The 21,163-nt window shown below is 54.6% G+C and overlaps 1 protein-coding gene and 1 long non-coding RNA gene across 5 annotated transcripts in view; one reads left to right on the top strand and one right to left on the bottom strand.

Annotated features, from left to right (window-relative positions):
- Window positions 1–13,005, bottom strand: POP4 (POP4 homolog, ribonuclease P/MRP subunit). The gene is made up of 7 exons (XM_081032156.1): window positions 12,771–13,005; window positions 11,335–11,387; window positions 9,612–9,835; window positions 8,204–8,281; window positions 8,020–8,081; window positions 6,434–6,535; window positions 1–5,619 (listed from the first exon to the last, which is right to left on the bottom strand). Exons 1-7 carry the CDS (start codon window positions 12,775–12,777, stop codon window positions 5,483–5,485), a joined length of 663 nt encoding a protein of 220 aa, XP_080888282.1. The 5' UTR covers window positions 12,778–13,005; the 3' UTR covers window positions 1–5,482.
- LOC308490227 overlaps window positions 13,004–21,163 on the top strand; it is a 17,373-nt gene continuing 9,213 nt past the window's right edge. For 2 of the 4 annotated variants that reach the window (XR_013992175.1, XR_013992176.1), the window contains exon 1: window positions 13,004–14,230. This is a non-coding gene — a long non-coding RNA (uncharacterized lncRNA). The remainder of the gene's footprint in view (window positions 14,231–21,163) is intronic. The other 2 variants (XR_013992177.1, XR_013992178.1) reach the window with 1 other exon arrangement.

The following is a 21,163-nucleotide window of genomic DNA, read 5'->3' on the forward strand; positions in this document are numbered from 1 at the left end:
CCGCTGGGGATGCCAGCTCCGATATTCCAGCCAATCCGCATCTGTCCACTTCGCAGAGCTCGTCCTTCGCAGCTCAGGAGAATTACCAACAATGGTACTGTAATTTGAATTTGTCGAGCACTCTTGTTAATGATGTCGATTTAAGACACCCATTAAAGGCCCATAGGGCTAATTAAATGGACAATTCCAATACAGTTCCATCAGCACCCCCTCTATTAAATTAATATTATAGACATTTACCAGATGTCTTAATTAGGCTAAGAAATGCAAACCAAATTAGAACTGAAGCCACTGTCCAGAAAGAAAGCTTTTTGCCATAATTTATGGCATGGCGGGGGGTTGTTCATGTTTACTCTTCAGAACCTGAGCCATGTGACAATCTTTTCCAGTGTCCAGAACACACCATCCCGAGAGTCCCCAATCTTAAGTCACAGTCCTGACATCAGAGCTGGAAGACTTCTGTCACCAGCTGGAGCCCAGGATCCCCAGACATCAGTGACCCGAGGAACCAGCTGGGGCTTCAGGGGACACGAAGCCATCTGTGCCGCAACCCTGGAGTCCGATGGCGACTGAGGACCTGGCTGCTTGTCACATGCGTCCTGCTGGTTGTGGCGCAGGAAGGTGCAGAATCCCGCTCCAGGAAACCCCGATCTGGTCTCCTGGCCCCCCTTGATGGATGGTAACACGGAGGCCCCCAGACTGCAGTACAGGGCGAACCGGGCAACAGAATTCCACACCCTGGTCCCTGGCTTAGGACTCTTAGCAGCTGCCGATCTCTCTCCCCTCCCTGTGTTGGGCAGGACCACAGGTGCCTCCTGCCTCCTGTAGGTCTGGGACTGGCAGCCCTAGTCCCACCACCCCTTCCGACCTCTCCTCCTGCTGGCCCTGAGCCCAGTGGGCAGCTGACTTCCTGGGTCCTCAATGGCCCTGCAGGCTCCTGCCCTGAGCCCAGCTGTAACCACACTCTTCACCTCTCACAGCTGCCTGCATCCAGAGCCCCCTCCTCCAGGAAGCCTCCCCTGTCCACCCTGCCCACCTGTGTGAGCATTTCCTCCCCCAACCAGACTGTCCCTGGCCCCAAAGGGAGGGCAAGGGAGTTCAGTTGTTTGCAGAAATGAAAGGGAACCTGGCAAGCCCAGGGTTCCTGGTACTGGAGGGAGCAGCTGGACTTAAGTTCCTGTCTAAGCAGGTCATGGCAGCCAGTGGTGACGGGAACTCAGAGCCCAGCATCTGGGCTGGCCGGGTGAGGGGGCTAAGGGCCCGAGCACCCCCTATGGGGATGTGGGAAGGCCAAGCCAGTGTCTGAGAATGGGGACCAGGCTGGTATGGGAGCCTTTCCGGGGGGTCGGGACTCCATGCTGTTAGGGACTGAACTATGTCCCCCCAAACTCCTGTGCTGAAGCCTCTATTTGGAGATGGGGCCTTTAAGGAGCTAACTAAAGTGACGAGGCCATAAGGAGGGACCCTGATCGCACAGGACTGGATCCTTGAAGAGAAGACACAGCCGATCTTTCCCTGAGCGCAGATGGAGGCTGTGTAATGACCAGGCAGAAGGTGGCCGAGGAGAAACTCGCAGCAGACACCGACCCAGACTGGTAAGAAAGAAATTTCTGATGTGTGAGCCACGCACGGGCAGCACGGGCAGCCGACACCGATGCCATGGCCGCACCCCGTGTGCCCCAGCTGCCCCTCCAGGTGCCCCATCGCTCTCCTCTGCGGGCCCCGCACTGCGGCCATGTCCTCCACACTGCTGGCCCTGGGGAAGGAAAAGGGCCCCAGGCCCTCATTCTGGGCAACAAAGGGTCACTGGGCTGATGGTTCCTGGCCCCTCAGCCCCCAGATCCCAGCCTGAGGTGTTAAGCACCCCGCCGCTCGCGGTCTCTCTGGGACGTGAAGATTCACACATGAGGCAGGTCTCGCTGCACCCCCCACAGGCCTTCATGTCCAAGTGGAGGCGGGAGGCTGGACTGCCGGACACCGCGCTCCCACCAGGCTCTGATCCGGGTCCCAGGCCTCAGGCCTGGTTCAGGCAGCAGTTAGTGCCACCCCAGCAGCAATGCTCTCCTAGAGCCTCTGCCCCGCCCAGAGGGGTGCTGCGCTCCTTGGGTACAGGGTCCACAGCCTGGGGACAAGGGCGTCCTACACACGGGCAGGCACAGCAGCGGCTTCTGGCAGGTGAACATTCTCCCCAAGTCTCCTTCGGGAGAGGGGAGCAGAAGTCTGCAACCCAAACAGCCACCCACGGAAACTTGAGTCTGCACTGAATGAGAAACAGATTTCACGTGGCAAATGGTACCAACAACTTTTCTGGAAAGCACCTGTGCATTTGCCCAGCACTGGCTGCCTTTCCATCACAGAGCGGGCGAGGGCAGTGTCACTGAGGACTGCCCAGTCGCGTGCTCCACCCACGTGGCACTTCTGAGTAGCCGAGGAGCAGGCCGCCGGACACGGAGGGCGGACAGGCTTCCTCAGGGGCCCAGGTCACCAAGGGAGCACATCGCTCTACAAGTGTCTTCTTGTCAACAGCACAGCTCTGGAGCCAGGCTGTGGGGTTCACACCCCAGCTCCCCATGGGCAAGCGAGTGTTCTGAGTGGAGTCTCCTCGTGGCACAAGGCTGCCACAGCCCAGGGCGGTGCGGGCACATGAGCTCCACTCCAGGCAGTGCTGGCGAGACTGGGGAGTGCACCCGAGCCGCTCAGAACCGGCCTGGTCAGCAAGGGCAGCTGGCACAGCAGCCGTGGCTGGTCAGTGACCCTGGCTGTGTACCTCTGGGCGGCGCGGCGGCCATTCTCCTACTCTAAATCAGTGTTGCTTCTCCCCGTCTCCCCCGTGGGTGGAGTCTGAGTGGGGAGACCAGGAAAGCAAGGCTTGGCATCGCTGCCTCTTGCTGTGAAAGAAAAAGCACATGACACTTGCTCCCTTTTTGTTGCCAGGAATGCGTCTGCCCTCACCTCAGCAGTGAGCAGACACTCGCTTCTCAGAGGAAAAGGGCCACAGGTCCTTCGGAGCCACGGAGCCCTGACACCAGACACCCGGAGGCCAGTGCCTGCCTCATCCTCCCGCCCGGCCTGTCTGACCGGGCCACAGACACACTGCCCCACTGAGCTGGGGCAGATGAAGAGCCAGGACTTCCGGCTGTAAATGGAACTAGAAATCCACCAAGTACACTGCCGGGGACCTTGGCCTTATTCGTGGGATAGGCCTCGGCAAGAGCTGCAGCCCCTGACCCAGGAATGGGAAAGCTGCTGCAGGCTTATGCGCCCTGCCCTGCCAACAACCACTGCCAAGCACAGCTGCCCAGCGTGTCCCTTTGTCCCCAGCGTGCCCAACATACTTCTAGCTCCTGGCGTGACTGAGCCCTGTCACAGAGAAACCTCCATCCCTCCTGACAGTAAAGCAAAGCTGTCATGCGGGGTCTCTGGTCCCGCTCCCCACGTAAGAACGCAGGACATGGTGAGGCCAAAAAGGAACACCCACGGAGCCATTAAGTAGGGGTGTCATACCACTATGGTCTCGCTGGTGGGTGGGTTGGGGACACAGGAAGCAGGAGCCACACGATCTGCAACCTGCCGTCCGCTTCTCTGTCAACCCAACCAACCCCACTTGCTAACAGCAATCTGCTCTTGCCAGCTCAGCCACCATCTTCTTGCTAGGCCCCATTTCCTGTTAGCGTAGCCACAGCAGTTATATTAGTGACCAATGGCTCACTGGTTACAGCTGACGGCCAACTAGCCACAGCTGATGGCCATCCAATCACAGTTGATGGCCATTTACTACCTGAGCCAGCACCTTTCCACGTGAGGCCGAGAGCCTGGAAACTGCACTCCTGGCTCTCTCCCCACTCTTCACCCTTCCAGGATCTCGCCTCACAATCTACGCGACAAATGTCTTCCGCGAAGGGCCCTGTGCGAGGAGCCTGGAGGGGAATATAATATCCTGGGCACAGCCAGGGTTCTCAGGGCACTCTCTCTGGGCCTCTCAGGGCACCGTGCTGGAACAACAGCGGCTCACAGTCAAGGTGCTTACATATTCTTGATGGCGGCCGGTCGACACACAGGAAGCAAACATCCACTGGTTCCACTGCACGGTGGTATGTTCCCAAGCAAACAGTCAAGCGGTCCATCAAATCAGGGATGGAAGGCAATTCCCCATAGTGCATAGTCATTACCAGGGCTGTGAGCCTCACAACCTGTGCCCTCTCCGCAGGGCGAGGGCTCCAAGTCCTCCCCAACCTGGGGGTGAGGGCCTCAGCTAGCACTTCCCAGCCCACAGGGCTGCAACGACCTTCGCTTTCTCCGGCCTGTCCTGGTTGGGGAACTGTCCACATCTTCCCACCCCTCCACGGGGTCCAGCTCTCCAGCAGCTGCTCCTCCTGGTCTTCCTGAGACTGAGTGTTCATACGCACAAACTGCTCCACCGCCCTTCGGGGAGCTTTGGCCGGCACCATACCCTGCTCGCTGCGCCATGTGTCGTGCGGGGTATCAGGTGGGGTCTCAGCTCCCGCTCCCCACATAAGAATGCAGGACATGGTGAGGCCAAAAAGGAACACCCTCGGAGCCATAGATAGGGGAGTCATACCACTATAGTCTTGCTGGCGGCTGGGCTGGAGACAGAGGGAGCAGGAGCCACACTGTCTACAACCTTCCGTCCACCTCTCTCTGCCAACCAACCAACCCCACTTGCTAGCTGTAATCCGCCGTGCTAACTGCAATCCGCGCTTGCTAGCTCAGCCACCATCCGCTGCTAGCCTAGCCATGGCAGTTATATTAGTGGCCAATGGCTCCCTGGTTACAGCTGACGGCCAACTAGCCACAGCTGGTGGCCATCCAATCACAGTTGATGGCCATTTACTACCCGAGCCAGCACCTTTCCACGTGAGGCCGAGAGCCTGGAAACTGCATGCCTGGCTCTGTCCCCACTAAAGCTTATAGGTCCCAGCTTGGGAGCAAGGGCGACTTAGAGGACCGTGTCAGAGACACATGGTGCCGCTGAACTTGTCACACGCGACACGTGATGGCAGCATCCACAGAGCCAAGGGGGAGACTGAGCCGTGCAGCCTGGGCCCTTCCCTCCACCTGGCTGTCCTGCAGGAAGGCATCTGTGTGGAGCCCAAGTCTGCACACGTGTTTTATTATCCCATAAACAACTGACTCACCACAGAACACTCAGAAAACGGAAACAACCACCCACGCCCCCGCGTTCAAGTCGAGCAGTGTCAATCTGGTGTTTTCTGCCAGCCTCTCCTCTCCATGCGAGTGATAAAAACTAAGACCCCCCATAACGAGCCACTTCTCCGCCCCCACCGCTCCCTGACCGCCCCGCTCAGCACGGAGTGTCTCTTCCCAGGTGATTACATGTTTTAACTCTGGCTTTCACCGGCTGCAGGTGGTTAAATGGCCTGGGCCTTCTCTTCCCCGAGAGGCGGGTATGTGGGCTGTCTCCACACCTGCTCTCCTAAGTGACTGTTGAGGCAGCAGGAGCTCACAGGTCAGTGGTCCCCTTCGCTTTGAACTTCTTTGCAGACCTCTCACTTGACCGAAGCTGGAATTTGCTCCCATAAATGTAGGAAATAAACCCGTCGGTTTCCACGGTGAACACACAGTTTAGCTTGGGGATGACTAAGAAAAGCAGGAGAAAAAGGATGAGGAAAACCGCCTGGCAGGAAGTTTCCTTTCATGCAGAATTATTATTCCTAGATGTGTGTACAGAAATAAGCTAATAGAGAATGGGGGGGGCACTGAGCTATAGCACCAGGCTTATGGGAGTTATTCTGCCGTAAGGCCAACTTATTCCCATTGTCAATATAACCCGACATCAGACTTTCCGGGTCAAAGGCTATGAACCAGACTCCAGAAAAACTGCCAGAAATTGGTCTTCCCACCCCCCTTTCAGGTGGCCTCATGGCGTTCTGCTCGGTGGGGCAACATGTAAAGCACTTCCTGAGGGTTCAAAGGAGAGGCTCCAAGGGGGACGGAGGGGACGCAGCTCAGAGACTCGGGGAGTAAGAACACGCAGCCATGGCTGTGGCGCGTCTGGACTCGCAGCTGCTCACGCTTGGCCGCTGCAGCCACAACCTCCAGCGCGCTGAGGGGATGAGCCTGCACTGCTTCTGGGGACCAAGGGTCACCATGGAGGGGCCACTCTCGGAGCTCCAGGGACAGGTACTGCCTTGGCCTCTCCCTTCCCGTCGCATGTCTGGCTACGGTCCCGAGAGTCATGGCCGTGCAGCCCTCCTGCCCTGGGCTCCACTGGCCAAGGCTGCCGCTGGGCCAGGGGACAGGTACAATCTCTGCAGGCGTCAACATGGGGTCAGCAGGTATCTGGAATGTATGCTGACTTGAGGCCAAATCAAACCCTCGCAGGAACAAGGAAAGGGCTGGCGACGTGGCCAGGCGACCAGAACCCACATCACCCTCGGACACAGCTTCGTACCTTTCAGGCGGTCTTCCTTGGTGATGATTTTGAAAACGTGCTTTGTTTCCTGTAGAAGGATTCCTGTGACACCCACATAGGAGGGGCATTTGGATTTGGTGACTGCAAAGGAAAAAGGCGGCTCGGACTTGGCTGTCTGTGGTGAGGGGGTGGGCAGCGCCAACCAGGCTGAGCCGGAGGGCAGGAGGTGTGTCCAGAGGGCAGGGACCTAGCTGCCTAAGAAGCCAGGCTTCCCCATCCATGGAGCCCCTGGGACGGTGTGACAGGCGTCCTTTGGGGGGCCCACAGCCATGGGGTTTGGGCAGGATTCTGGAGCCAAGAGGTCACATGTGTGTCCAGCACCACAGAGGCCCACAGCCAGGCTAGCCTGGATGGGGCAAAGTCTCCTCACAAGATCTGAGTGAATAGCCATCCATCATGTCTTCCCACGGCCCCCCAAACTCTGGCCCGAGTGGGATCCCGTTACAGGCTTCCCAGGAGAGAGCGAGATGAGCTGCCACCACAAGCAGCAGGCTCCTCCCCTGATCTGGCCCCAGTGCATCCTGGGCACCTGCTGTGTGCCTGGCACTCCTAGGTAGGTGTGGGCATGGCAGTGAACAAGACCGTCCTGGGTGCTGCTCTCAGGCAGCTGATGTTCTAAGGGGGTGCCGGGGAAACGTGTACCAACCAGACGATGTATTTTCTGATAGAGAGAAGTGGTGTGATAAAAATAAGGAATAAGGACGGGGTAATGGTGGGTAGTCACCTTGGGTGATGGTCCGTCAGGGGAAGTGATACCTGGGCAGGACCTGAACAATGACGGGTCAGTCTGTGAACACGCAAACTTCTCTGGCCAGAGGGAAGGAGCAAATGCAAAGGCCCTGGGGTAGGCCAAGCCTGGTGTGTGGGTGGACCTGGGGCCAAGGAAACTGGGAGGGGCCTTTCGAGCACAGTCAGGAGGAGCAGTGTGTCAGCTGGGAGGACAGGCAGCTTACGTAATCCCAGGGAGATGGTGGGGCTTAGATTTGCATGCTGGGACGTGCTGGAGGACTGGGGGTGGAGCTTAGGAAAGAAATGTGGATCCCTCCTCGGCTCTTGGCCCAAAGGACCAGGAAAATAGTATATCTGGACTGTGACACCAGGGGAGGGGCTGACCAGAGGAGCCCAGAGCTCTGCTCGGACACGTCGAGTGTGCAATGCTCATCGGATGTCCAGGTGGCTAAATTCAGTGCACAGCTGAATGCATGAGAGTTCTGGGGAAAGTTCTGTGCTGGAGATGACAAGCAGAGAGCTGGCAGTGCACAGCCGACATTTAAAACCAGGGGACTGGATGAAAGAGGCTTTCTGTGCAACATTCGGGCTGTGGGCGAGGGCTAGCAGCTGCCATGCTCTGTAGGGGACCAGCAGGGGTCCCCATGTGGAGAAGGCACACCGAGACCTTCTAGAGAGGAGTGGCCAGACCTGGCTAAGAAGCTCGTCATCTCCACCCACTGCTGGTAAGCTGGGGTATCGGCGTGGCAAGGAGCAAGCCCAACATCCTGACACAGGGCTGGTGGCCCAAGTGATGGCTTGGCCATCCAATGACTGCGCGCTCTTAGACAAATTACCTGAGATAATAGCGCCGTGAAGATCTGCCTTTAACAGCTTGGCCTGGATCATCTGTGGCTGCCTGTGAGGCAAACGGAAGCCCTTACTGAATGCCATGACACAAAGTTTTACAGACGTGGGTGGACAGCAGTCATAAGGCTTGGGTTCTGCCCCAAAGGGCAAGGCTTCAGAAATGCCACTCACGTGTCTGGCTTGAGACTAGTGCACAGGTCCCGTATGTACTGCTTCCAGAGCTCATGCAGAGGAAGGAACAGCTTGTATCTGTGGCAAAGTCAGACAGGGGGGAAAAGTTAGGCAGCAAAGCTTGGGGTTAAAATGTCCACAGTACAGAGCCTGGCTCGATGCCAAGGGCGACCTGGGGTCTCTGGGGACTGGGTGCACACCCTACGTCTTTCACCTCTCATAGCTCAGTTTTCTCCTGGTGGAACCACCTGGAGGCTACGTTTCCACGAGCAGAAGGACGTACGCCTCCCTTTGCGCCTCGTCCTTCCTGCCGGCTACATGCACCTGGGACAGCTGGCGCTCAAGCCGACACCTGAGACCACAGAAGATGGTGGAGCAGCGAGGACGCACTCACATGGCCTGGTCTGGCGGCTGTGGGACAGCCCGGACTAAATTACATAAGCAACTTCAATCTTGGTTAAGCCTCTGCTATTCTGAGGTTCTCTGTTACAGGAAGCTGAACTAGGTTAAGCCCTCATTAAACAGGAAAAGCTAGTTGCTGTGCAAGACCCCGTGTAAGGTAACAGGTCTATCTGGAAGGAGAGTGAGCAAGTGGTGGGACGAAAGGGAGGGAGCAGGTGAGAGGACCCCAAAGGCTTCCCTCTGGGGTCACTGTCCCTTGTCCTCACGCCTTGTGGGGAATCCAGTTACACGGCACTGTGGGTTAGAGCAATGAGAACCTCAAGTTCAAACCCAACGTGGGCCTGGGGGGGGGGGACGACACCAGCAAGGCACACCCCCCCCGCAGGCAGCAGCCCCTCCTCCACCCGAAGCCCAGCTTACTTGGCAGAGGGGCCACGGACCAAGCGACAGACTTGATTTGTCTAGTGGGATATGGGAGGTTACCTGGCTACAGATCTTGAAGCAAAAGTCTACAAACAGTCCTAAGACATGCAAACGCAGAGCCAAGGCCAAGGGGGTGGAGTGTCAAGTCCAAGGGAAGAACGAGTCCTCCCCCACAGGCTGATGTGTCCCTTTCAGAAGCTTCCGAAACATGTGGGCAGCACATTCTTTGGCAATAAAACCCCAGTGGGTGACTCTGTCTAGTGCTATGAAAAGCTATAAAGAGATACACGTAGGAAATACCAGTTCCTCTTTTCCTAAGAAAGCTGGAAGGCAAACAGCTGTTGCCATGGGCAACAGACTCGCTATGGCGGTAGTCTCAGTAGTTATGGCCGCACCAGAAGCCCAGGGGTCTCAGCCTTGCTGTTAACAGCCACAGCCAAGCCGAGTCCCAGTTGGTAAAGGAAGGCTGCCCCCTGGTGGCAGACGCGGGGAGGCTCCCTTAGCTCCTGCGGGGGGGCGGGGGGGGGATGGGGGGGCGGGGCTGCCCTGGGAGGCCAAGGGAGGGCAGGACGGCGGGACCTACCTCTGCTGCTCGGGTCTAATGTCGAAGAGCCGCAGGCCCCTCCTCTGCCGGGCAGAGAGGCCTCTGGACCGCTTCTTCTTCTCCTTTTGCCTCCGGCGAGTGAAGTACTCCAGAACCACAGCCTTGCGCTGCAGCTGGTCCTCGAGAGCCTGCGGGCTCACGCGGGGCATGCTGCGTGTGAGGAAGGCCCTCACGAAGGCCTGGGCCCGCTGGGCGCCGGGATGCTGCGTGGGGACAAGGCGGCCGGGGGCTCAGGGCGGGCCATGCGCTCCCACACGGCTCTCCGTGGCAGACATGCCGCCCTCGGCCTCTCATCTGCCGAGTGTCCCCCACCTACAGCTGTCCATTCGGATGCCCATCTGCGGCTGTCACAGGACAGCCACGTCAACTCTAACTTCCTCCCTGCTCCTCTGAGGGTAGTCTGATGAGGATTAAGAAAACCTCTGTATTTGGAAGAAAGGACTGACCTGATCTCTGGCTGGGGGGAAAGACTGAGAAATGTGTGACAACAATATGTCCCCAGTAAGGACCAGATGGAGGCCAGCTGAGTGGAACCGAGCCATGGCCTTGAAGGAAATGATCCTTACACTCGGGAAAACGGCATACCACGTTCTCTGGGGTGGGCCCAGCCCCAGGGGTGGGGGTTTTGTCCCTGTGCCCATGTTGCAATCCCCTTTACTTGGGTTCCCAGTTCTGTGGATGAATTGTGGCCACTCTCCAAGCCTGTTCCCACATCACTTGGGGAAAGGAACTGTCAGCACCCCTCAGGCCCTGCTGCCACCCCCGTGCTCACGCTACTGTACATACAGCACAGCATCATGTGGCCGTGGCTCTCAGAGAGGACTTCTGGGCAAGCCGTCATAATCGTGTGTAATTCTTGAAGGAACTGCAAGCACCGGCGCCTCTCTGGCTGGAGACCTCCAATCTGTCCGTCATTCAGGAGCGTCTGCCCGGGCTCTGCCACAGCCCAGGGAGCACCGCCCACCGAGGTCCTGCCTCTTGGCTGGACCCCCACTGCACTAAGGCCCCCACTGCACTAAGCAGGCTGCAAACACCCTGAGGCTCATGTGTCTGTAGGAATGAAGCTCCCTCGTGGCGGGTGGGGAAAGGAGGTGTGATGCATATAGCCCCAAAGTAGCTCGCAGGGGGAGGGCGGTGGCTGCAGCTCTGTGCCTTTGGTGCTAACTGAAAAGAATCACTATCATCTCTGTAAGGAAACAAGTATTTGACTGTGGCCCCTCCTTCATGGAGAAGCCAAGTAAAAGTATGTCCATCTTTCCCAATCTTGATTTCGCGATACCTCCCTCATCACGAGTCACCAGCGGAGCGTGTGCCAAACTGACCACCATGTTTGCAGCATCCAGGCATACTGCAAAAATTCCACTTACGAAATGTGATTGGCCTGGCCTCTTCAAGGGTGAAGGGGACACAGTGACCAGGTCAAATGACAGTGCTCACAGGCGCAGGTTTCAGGTGGGCATAGCCGGGCGTCCCCTACATACTGGGTGATGACACAAGGTCAGGAAGGCCCAGTTAACCAAGCTTGACTTTGGCATGATGGGAAAGGAGGCCAGCATACAGAAACAGGCCAACAGAATAACAGACCTCGAGGGAACCTAACACGGCTACTGGAAAGGTGGGGAGTAAGACCTGGAAAATGACACCCAAAGCAGCACTAAAGGCTTAGAAGCCACCGAGGTGGACTTCCTGCCACGCACCTTACCTGGACATCCAACTCTTCTGCCTCTTTCTGAGACAAGGTATGGTAGATCACACCTGGGGGGGTGAAAAACACAAACACGGAATGACTCCTGTTGGGTGTGGCTGTAAGAGCCAAGATGCTTTTAACTATGAAAATAATTATGCTTCAGAGCTACAAGATGGGATGGTGCAAAGAGCAGTTTCAAAACTTTCTTGGATGCGTCCATCCTACTCTGGCCATATCCATCGTGGAAATCCCAAGGGGGTGCTTTAAAACAGGGCTTCTCAACGAGCAAGGTGTGTAAGAATCTCTGAGTTCTTAGGAAAGTGTGGATTCCTGGCCCCACTGCCAACCCTGCTTTCCCAGCAAGTTCTCCGTGTCGCTGTGGGTCATGGGCCCCATCTGGAGCCGCCGTGATTTAAAATACCATAGTTTAGGAGCCTGGGAAGTTGCTCAATTAGTCTAACAAAGTACCTCGTCTAAAAGTTACGTGAGAGAGCTTTCCAGGATGCAGGTGGTTGGGAATATTACATTTTTGTTAGGTGTAAGGTGTTTAAAAGAATTTTTCACATTTCACCATCTATGAATTTGGAACGTATCCTACAATTGGTGTCCCAAACTCATAAAATACACGTCTTCCTTCAAGATCAAAGTGTATATTCATCCATGTGGTTTCAACTTCTAACAACTTGCACACGCCTCTCCTACGTCATTTGCCTGAAGAAGAAAACTAGGGCAGGGGACAAAGCACGGGTGCGAACAGGGTGCGAGTGGGACGAAGGCCTGGTGCGCGGGGCAGGAGGAGCGGAGACTCGGCTCACGCGACACTACAGCTTTCAGCGCCGAGAACGGGACGGAGCAAAGCCGGCGGCTACGAGGCTCGTGTCCGCGGTTGGCTGTCCCTTGTGACGGGGCAGCCACTTGCAGGGCCTGGGGCCGCGGGGACGGCTTCGCCCACGCGTGGCAGGTGCCCGCTTTAGCCGTGGAAGCCTGTGACGCACACGTGACGGCCGGGCGCGCCGCGTGACTCCCTGAAAGCCACACGGCCTCGTCCCACTGGCCCTCCTGACCCGCCCGTAACCCAGTTGTTATTAACTTGACGGGCGGGAAGCGCGGAGGCGTGACCCCAGGTCGCGGCGCGCGGCCCTCGCCCCTCCACCCCACGTCCCCCCCGCTGCGAGCTCGCGGCACTGGTGTCACCGCGCAGCAGCTGCCGGGCTTCACACCCAGGAGGGTCGTTCCCGGAGCGGCGGGCGCCAAGGCACCATCACCGCCACGTGTGCTTTGCAGAGGGGCCCGCGGCCACCAGCCCCGGCCGGAGACGCGCTCAGGCTGCCCGGGCCCGGCCCGTGCCACTGACGTGGGGCTCCGGGGCTCCGCGGCGACCCTGTCCCCGCCACTGCAGTCCCCGACCGTCTCCGCCCCTGCCCCAGGCCGCGGCCCCCGACCCCACTCACTCCGCATGGCCGGGCCGCTTCCGGCGCGCCCTGATGACGACGCCCGCCCGGCGCCCTCCGGCCCCTCCGGCTCCGTCCGCGGCGCTCGGCCCCGCAGCCTCGCTCGTCCAAGCCGGGCTGGCGACGTGCCTCGTCCCCGCGCCAAGCCCACAGGCTGACCGTGCGGACGCGGGGCTGGGGGCGCGGGCGCGCGGGCCTCGACGTGGCGCCGCCCGTGACGTCACCGACGCGCGCCGACCTGGGCGGGGCCTCCGCGGCGGGGCCCGTGCGGTGCAGGCGGCGGGGCGTGCGCAGTGCTTGGTCTCTCCTTGTTTTATGGCTCTGAGTGATGAGCTTTCAAACGCGGGTACAGATGTTTTCCCGCTCGTGATTTCCTCGTGAACTTCCCCGGGGAAGTCGAGGTTTGCTGGCGTCTTGGCAGAGGAGTCGCCCCCTCCAGCAGTTTACTCCGGAAACCTTCGAGCACACGGGAAGGACGGGAATGCCCCGGGGGGCGGCTGTGCGCCGTCAGCTCCCGCCGCCGCTGCTGGGCGTCCCGGGCGGCCGCTCGACGCCGTCCGCGCTGTGAGGTTGCGCTCCCAGACGCCGTCGTGCGCAGCCCACGAGGCTAAGCAACACGCGCGTGTCTGTGACAACCAGGACCCTCCCGGCGGCCTCCATGGAAGATGATCCCGAAGCAGTGCCAGCAACTGTGTCACGGGAACAGGGGAGGCTGTTTTCGGGGAAAGTTGTGATCCTCCAAGTTAAAACAGTCGGTGCGTTATTTTATATATGACGTAAAATGTAATTTGATAAAATAGATGTATATACACGTACATATGCATGCACACGCACACACGTGTGTATGTACGAGGGGCGATCACAAAGTACAGTGAGTGTCTTAAAAAGTTTATTACGGTAAAAGACACATTGCTCTTCGCCCCCGCAAAGTACTCCCCGCCTTTCGGACACACTTGTGTTCTTGCCACTTTCTGACGCGGTCCTGGACGTCCTCTTTTGTGTCTTGAGTTGCACGGTCATGGCTGCTTCCATGTTCTGAATCGATTCATAACGTTTACCTCTCATGGTCACTGTGACGTTGGGGAAGAGCCAGAAGTCGCACGGTGCCAGATCCAGTGAATAAGGCGGAGGAGGACGCACCGTAATGTTTTCATTGGACAGAAATCACCACATCCGAAGCACTGTGTGACACGGAACGTTGTCATGATGGGGGATGAAACTGTTTGCCCATTTCATGTTAATGTGTCGTTCGTGATCCATGATTGACGGCACACTGTAAAACACACCTTCTCTCGACCGTAGCTCACACCCGACTGACGGCACCAAACAAGGTGAAACTTGTCACCCACCGTGACTAAGGTTCCACGCGCCGCTTCCCGTATTGAAGATCCCTGCCTTTCCATGGATGGCACTCGGCAGCAGCATTCACGGTCTGTTTTGATCACATCTTGTATATATGTGTACGTATGTATATACATACAGAATTTTTTCTTTCTTTTGTGTTTTTGTGAAGTGGTTAAACCTGGTGTGTTTGAGAGGGATAGCCCTGTTCTGCTGTTTTAGACAGGAAGGCCTTGTTTGTGCCATGGGATTGACACTAGTACCTGCTTCCTAGGGTGGTGTGGAGCCCCCAGTGATATGACGCCCATGTTAAAACAGGGCTGGCACAGACAGTATGGTTTGAGAGATGCTAGCCATCATTGTCTGCATTCTCACAAAGCTGAAACAGTCCCTGAGGCTCAGTATTACGAAGTTCCCTGGCCCTGCTTTGCCTTTGATCTGTATGATTGTCCGACGTGGTGTATTGAGAAGGGGAACTGGGAGTGGTGGTGGGGGGGGACTGCACACGGGGGCCCCAGCAGTCATTCCTCAAGCTCAATAGTGCCACAGGAGGCTGCCCATTCTGACAGCGAGTGGAGGCACCAGGCTGTAAGGTGCCAGTGCTAACATGGGACGTTCCTGCCAGGCCAGCCCTGTCCTGCTGGGTCACTGGGTGCTCTGGCTACAAGAATCAAAGGACAGATGTTTACAGGAGGACAACGTAGCAATCCCTTCTGATCACGAGACAGCACTGTGTTCTACATTAGTTTAAGAACCATTTGGAATTTTGAACAGCAGGGGCTAGGACACTTGGCATGTGTGACCAAATGCCAGTTTCTGAAATCCAGGTTTCTCAGTCTTTCAACCCCCAAAAGTCACTCTTCAAGGCTGTCTTGATCTCAAGTGTCTAAAACTCAACTGTCATAGATGCTTCCAGTTTCCTGACAAAGTTTTACTCTGAGCTGAACTCACTGAGGAAAGCTTGGTCTGAGTTTCATGACCGGGTGTCTGAATGAACCGGATGGAGGCTTTTTGGGGTCGTAAGAGATCTTCCCTGGGTGTGTGGGGTAGTTCCTGAGGCCCTGGAGGGTTTTGCAGGGAAGTCAGTGCAGGCTGCATGGGGCAGGGTTGCATGCTGCTGTGTGTTTGCATAGGTCTGAGTGCATGATGGCCCCAGATATGGGAAAGTGGGAGGGAGAACCGAGCTGACAGAAAATCACCCCACACGGCCATTAGGACAGGCCTGGAAAGCAGAGACCTGGTTTTGTGATGTTTGTCTCCCAAAGCCCCTCTGGAGGCAGGGGACAGACCTCCCCTTCAAGATATTTGAAGCCAGATGGGGACTTGAGCATATTGAAAAATATAATTCAGGGAAAAGGTCAGGCCCTCGGCATCGCTGCCCGACAGGAAAAGGTGTGCCCGGCTGGGAGATGGAGATACCTCTCAGTCTCCCCAGTCTCTTCTGTTCTGTCACCTGCAATATCCAGGTAAATTTTAAAACCAGTATGTATGACACACAAAGAAGCAGGAACTGTGACCCATAACCCAGACCAGAAATGGTCACTAGAACAGGACCATTGATGACCCATGTTTTAACTGGAAGACAAGGCCTTTAAAATACTATTATAAATACATCAAATAACTTAGAGGAAAAGATGGACAAAATGGGTAAAAAGATGAGCAATTTCAGTAGACACATGGGAATTCTAGAGCTGGAAAAGACTTACTGTTTCCCGTGACGGCAGATGCCTCCATGTTCAGACTTAACATTGTCATACCTACTGAGAATATGTGCCCAGACCACACACACCCTTCGTTTTTAATCATGTGATAACTGCTATTTCCCTCGAGCCCCGAGGCCTCTCTGGGCCCCTGTGTCTTGCTTGTTAAATGAAGGGAGCATGGGGACTGTGTCCGGCCCCCTTGTGGCCCCTGCACTGCCCACTGCTTGGGGGCAAGTCCTGGCAAGAGTGCTTTGTGTGCTTGGGTCCTGATGGTCACTTCCTGTGGCTGGGAGCCCTCACAGGGGCTTCAGGCACCTGAAGAACTGGGCTGTGGAGGTTGCCAGCCGGGGAATAGCTCCACGGCCGGGTTGGTTCCCGATTCGTTTTCCATCTTCTCAGGACCCATGTCCATCCTCATTTATGAGGTTCCCCTTGCCTGTCCGTGTGGTAACAGGAGGACTGGCCCGTTTACCCAGCGCTGGTCTGCAAAGCGGTCAGGCCCTGGGGTGGGCCGCAGTGCTCCTTGTGAGCTTGGAGTGGCTCCTGTGTTTCTCTCAGGTCTTTGGGTTCAAGGGGGACTCCGAGGACCCATGGAGTATGGAAGGAACATGCATCTCTAACACACACCTGGAGGCCTGTTGACTTTTGCTTTTGGAAAGGATGCCCCCACACTTTCTCCATAGAAGCCAGGAGGGGGGCCGCCGTCCATCTGACACAGGGTAGGGGTGGGTTGGGCGAGTGGTGGAAGAACGTAAGGGCAGAGGTGGCTGGGGTGCCAATGAAAGGGTACACTTCGGATTTTTGACAAGGGTCGTGTCTGCTCTGAAACCTATTTTCCTACGTAATGAGGTTCCTTGATTCCCCCAAAAGAGCTGGCTTTAATATTAATTTCGCCATTTGGACTGTGTCAGCTTACACTGGGATTTGTTATTTATTGGTTTATTTTTTTTTTTCCGGGGAGGTCTTGGAGTGTTAGCCATAAAAGCTGTACGCAGTCAAGTAGGATATCTGAGTCTGTCACGAGGTGGCAGCCTAACACAAGGACTGAATCAGTGGCTGGCGGCTTCTTCCAGAGTCTGGAGTAATTGCCATCCAAGCCTGTCAAAAATCTGGTTTACCAGCCACTTCAAAGACTCTCAGGCCTTGGTACTGAAAACCATGGCCATCCAGGAGCTGGGTTATTTCTCTATAAACAGTGTAACTCTATTTTGATAAACACCTTCCCTGCCAGAAAGAACAGTTAACAGAGTCAAGTGGTCTAATAAGATAGAGGTTAAAAGGAGAGAGAAATTATGAGAGCCTGGGGAAGAGGTGTGATGTGGATGACATTCAGAAATTGATGGCCTGTCAACGAGGTGGAAGGAGAGGAGCCAGGACTTGTGGGTACATGTGGCCTCTTACAGGCGGGGCTGCTTCTGGGAAGGTGCGGAATGGATTTCCACTCCTGTCCGCTTTGCTTGTTTTTTGAGGTCCCTTTGTTTTTTCTTTTACTATGAAATGATTTTCTGCTCAGTGACCTTGTTATTACCAGGGAAAGAGACAATCATACCTTCAGAGTAAAGAATGCAACATCCGGCAGCGATGTAGTGGCATGAGCTCATGAATTTCATGTGACAAATGTCCTTTTCTGTGTTTGTAGAGGTAGGAATTGAGACAAAGGGAGCTGAAGTTACTTAGCAAATTGCTACCAATTAAGCCTTATTTATTTTTTGATGTTGGAAACTATCTGGTGACATTTATTCCTGACATCTGGGTTAAGACCCACTTGATTGCAGTTGTCCCTCCTCCTTATCAAGGGACAGCAAGTGATTGTGGCAGAGAGGTTGCGGGCAGGGAGGACAGCAGGAATGGTGAGCTGTCCGCTGCTGTTACAGCGCTGCCTGTCAGAATCGCGGGCGTCCACAGAGCTTGAACGAGACTCGCAGAGAGCGCTGGTGAAAGAAGGCACAAATGACTCCATGTCTGAAAGCAACTGGAAGGCACAGAGAGGGCCACCTCATGCTGAGGCAGGAGAGGTGGTGCCTAAGCTTTAGCTCTTGAAAGACATGAACTACCAAGGCTTACTCAGGAAAAAAAAGTCGATAACCTAAATAGCCCTATATCTACTAAAGAAATTAAATTTATAGTTTAAAACCTTTCTACAAAGAAAACTCCAGGCTATGGTGGATTTAGTGGGGGGAATTCTACCAATCATTTAAGGAAGAAATAAAGCCAATTCTATCCAAACTCTTCTAAAAAATTGAAAATAAGGAAACATTTGTGAATTCATTCTATGAGGCCAGCATTACCTTTAATCAAAACCAGAAAATGACATTATAAGAAAAGAAGACTGCAAGTTAAGATTTCTCATGAACATGGATTCAGATATTCTTACCAAAATTTTAGCAGATTGGAGCCGACAAAACATGACCAAGTGGAGTTGATTCCAGATACGCAGAGGCAGCATAACATTGGGAAATAAACTAACGTAATTCATTTCTAACAGGCTAAAAAGGAAACTAATATAATTATCTCAATAGGTGCAGAACAATAATTTGATAAGACCCAACATCCAATCATGATTAAAAATCCTCAGTAAACTAAGAATAGAAAGAACTTTTCTCATCTTGCTGAAGAGTTTTTATTCTGCTGACATCATATGTACTGGTGAAAGCTGAAGTGCTTTTGCCGTAAGATCAGTCACAAGACAGGGGTGTCTGCTGTTACCACTTCTAGTCACGTCTGTGCTGGAGGTGCTAGTTAGTGCAATAAGACATGACGAGAAAAATAAGACAGCCTACAGTTGGTAAAGGAATAGCAAAACCATCTTTGTTTGCTAACAGTATCCTCAGGAGTCTACATAAAAGCGACAGAACTTATAAATGCATTTAAAAGGTTGTAAGAAAAAGATTAATATGTACAAGTACATTGTGTTTGTATATACTTGCAACAATCAAAGTTAAATGTTAAATAATGCAATTTATGCTAGCATCAAAAATGTGAAATACCTAGAGATACATTTGGCAAAAGATGTGCAAATTGTATAGACCGAAAGCTACGAAACACTGCTGAGAGAAATTAGAGACCTGAGTAAATGGGATAAGATATACCATGTTCATGGCTCAGAAGACTCAGCATTGTTAAGATGTCAGTTTTCTTTAACTTGATCTGTAGATTGAACACAATCTCAATCAAAACCCCAAAAGATTTTTTTTTGTAAAAACTGACATGCTAATCTTAAAATTTATATAGAAGTGCACAAGTCCTCAGATAGGTACAATGATTTTGAAAAGGAAGAACAAAGTTGGAGGACGTGCACAGTGGAAAGGGAGCAGGTAAGTGACTAACTGTGCCTGGCATTTTATGGCCAGACCTCCTTCCGACCACGTGCTGTTGCCAGTTGGGTCACCTCACGATACAGACTGAGGGCTGTGCCCACCCTGCTCGTCTTGGGTCATGTTCATCACCACCACACGCCCCTCCACAAGCATCCGTGTGCTTTCTGCTAACAGACCGCACTTGCAGCCTTTGGGGGGCTGCTCGGAGGCCCCATAGCCTCCCCGACATGAAGAGAATATGTTCACCCCCAAGCGAGCCGCCCACAGACAGGACCAACTGCTGTGGGAGAAGAAAAGCCCAGCACCTTCACCTCGAGGCAGGTCAGACTCCGAGGTATAGTTTATGCTCCGAAGCTTCCCGCAGGGTCTGGCTGAGTCCAGGACACCACCTGAAACGGTCACCTGGAACTACACCCTCATTTGCCTCTTCCCTTCTCTGTCCTGCTCTCCTTTCTGACTCTGGCTTCTTCAGAGCCCACTTGTTCAAGAAATTATTGCACCCCAGAGAAGCAAGGTCTGGCGAGCTCCTTGGCAGCCTCCTAGCTCCTTATTTATCTGACCTTTTCTGTTAGAGACGGCTCTAAGCTTTCCTTCAGGAAGAAACCTCCTTAGCTTGTCTCCATTGCTGGCTGGCTCTGTGCACACATCTGTTTCTCCTATCTGGGATGGCTGTCCTGCAGCCAGGAGATGTTCCACAGCCCCGGGACAGGCACACACGCCGTTCCTGAACAGCACGTGTCTTCACAAGGTTCTGCTTCGAGGAAGCACGAGGTGTGATCTGCAGACTGTTCCCACCACCTCCCTGACTGATGTGCAGAGCTGAGGTGTCCCAAGAGCGCATCTGGAGAGGGAGGCTGGACTCACGCTGCCGTCCTCAGGCCATTTTGCACGAGCAGTTCAATCATCCCCAGCCCCCCAGGCATTACACCTCCGAAATTACACACTCTATTGCTCAGCAATTAAGCAATAATGCAATTAGAACTAATGCAGCGAGGATGATGTGTGGAGCCGCTGGAGACAGGGCTTCATTTAAATATTGAGCAAGATGCAGACAAAGAATAAACATACATATTTTCTACTTTTTTTTTTTTTTTTTTTTTACATGAAAAAGAATCGGTCTCTGAACACTCGGGGACTTTATGTCCTCACGCCTGTTCAGCCTGCCTGCAGCTTTCTGCTGTGAGACGCCTCTGAGGAGTGTCTCCCACGTGGTTTCCACGTTGCTGGTCTCTGCCGTGCATTGGGCTGGTTCCGCAGGCAGGTCACGTCCGCAGCCGCTTGTGCAGCTCCTCTGACGTGTAGCCATGCGATTCTGGGGACATGAAGACAACTGCCTCATCCCTCGTCCCACCCTGTTCCCCCTCTGGGACCAGGAGGCTGCTGCTGAGGCTGTGAGCTGGAGGGACCCAGGGGCCAAGCCCCTCTCCGGAGCAAGGGGTTACCGTGGCCCCAGGATGGGTCAAGTGTGGGAAAGCCGGCCCTGGACACTCCCACGTGACTTGCTCCCGTGGTTCCAGCGTGAACTACAGACAACACAGCACGTACTGCGTAAATCGCAGTGTCCTGCGTCCCGAGCTGGAGCCCTTCTACCTTTTGGTTAAAATGGCCTTTCCTATGGGAAATGCTGGGTTTTTTCCAGTGGTCTTGCTCACGAAAATCAGTTTCCCAAATTGCTTTGTGTTATGTTGAACCATGTGAAATTGGTGACATTTAACCATTTTGATCTATAAAAATGGCAAATTTGCTGTTATGTCACCAATAAAAATGGCGACTTCAGGTGGTTCAACCTAATAATTTCACTAATTCATATGAAACCAAATATCTGGGGCCCAGTGGCTCATGTAAAGCCCTTTATTCGGGTTTAGAGTCTTTAGCTCCCCGCAGCCTTAGTCTGTGGGGATGGAACTCATGCTCCATGTCCTCCCATCCCACAGGGTCACTGAGATGACGGGTGTGAAACGGCCTCAAATAACCAGGCACCCGCGCATGGGGGCTTCTCGGCCTCCTTTTGTCTGACTCCTATGTGTAATGC

The sequence above is a fragment of the Rhinolophus hipposideros genome, assembly GCF_964194185.1.
Source record: "Rhinolophus hipposideros genome assembly, chromosome: 21".
Lineage (NCBI taxonomy): Eukaryota > Metazoa > Chordata > Mammalia > Chiroptera > Rhinolophidae > Rhinolophus > Rhinolophus hipposideros.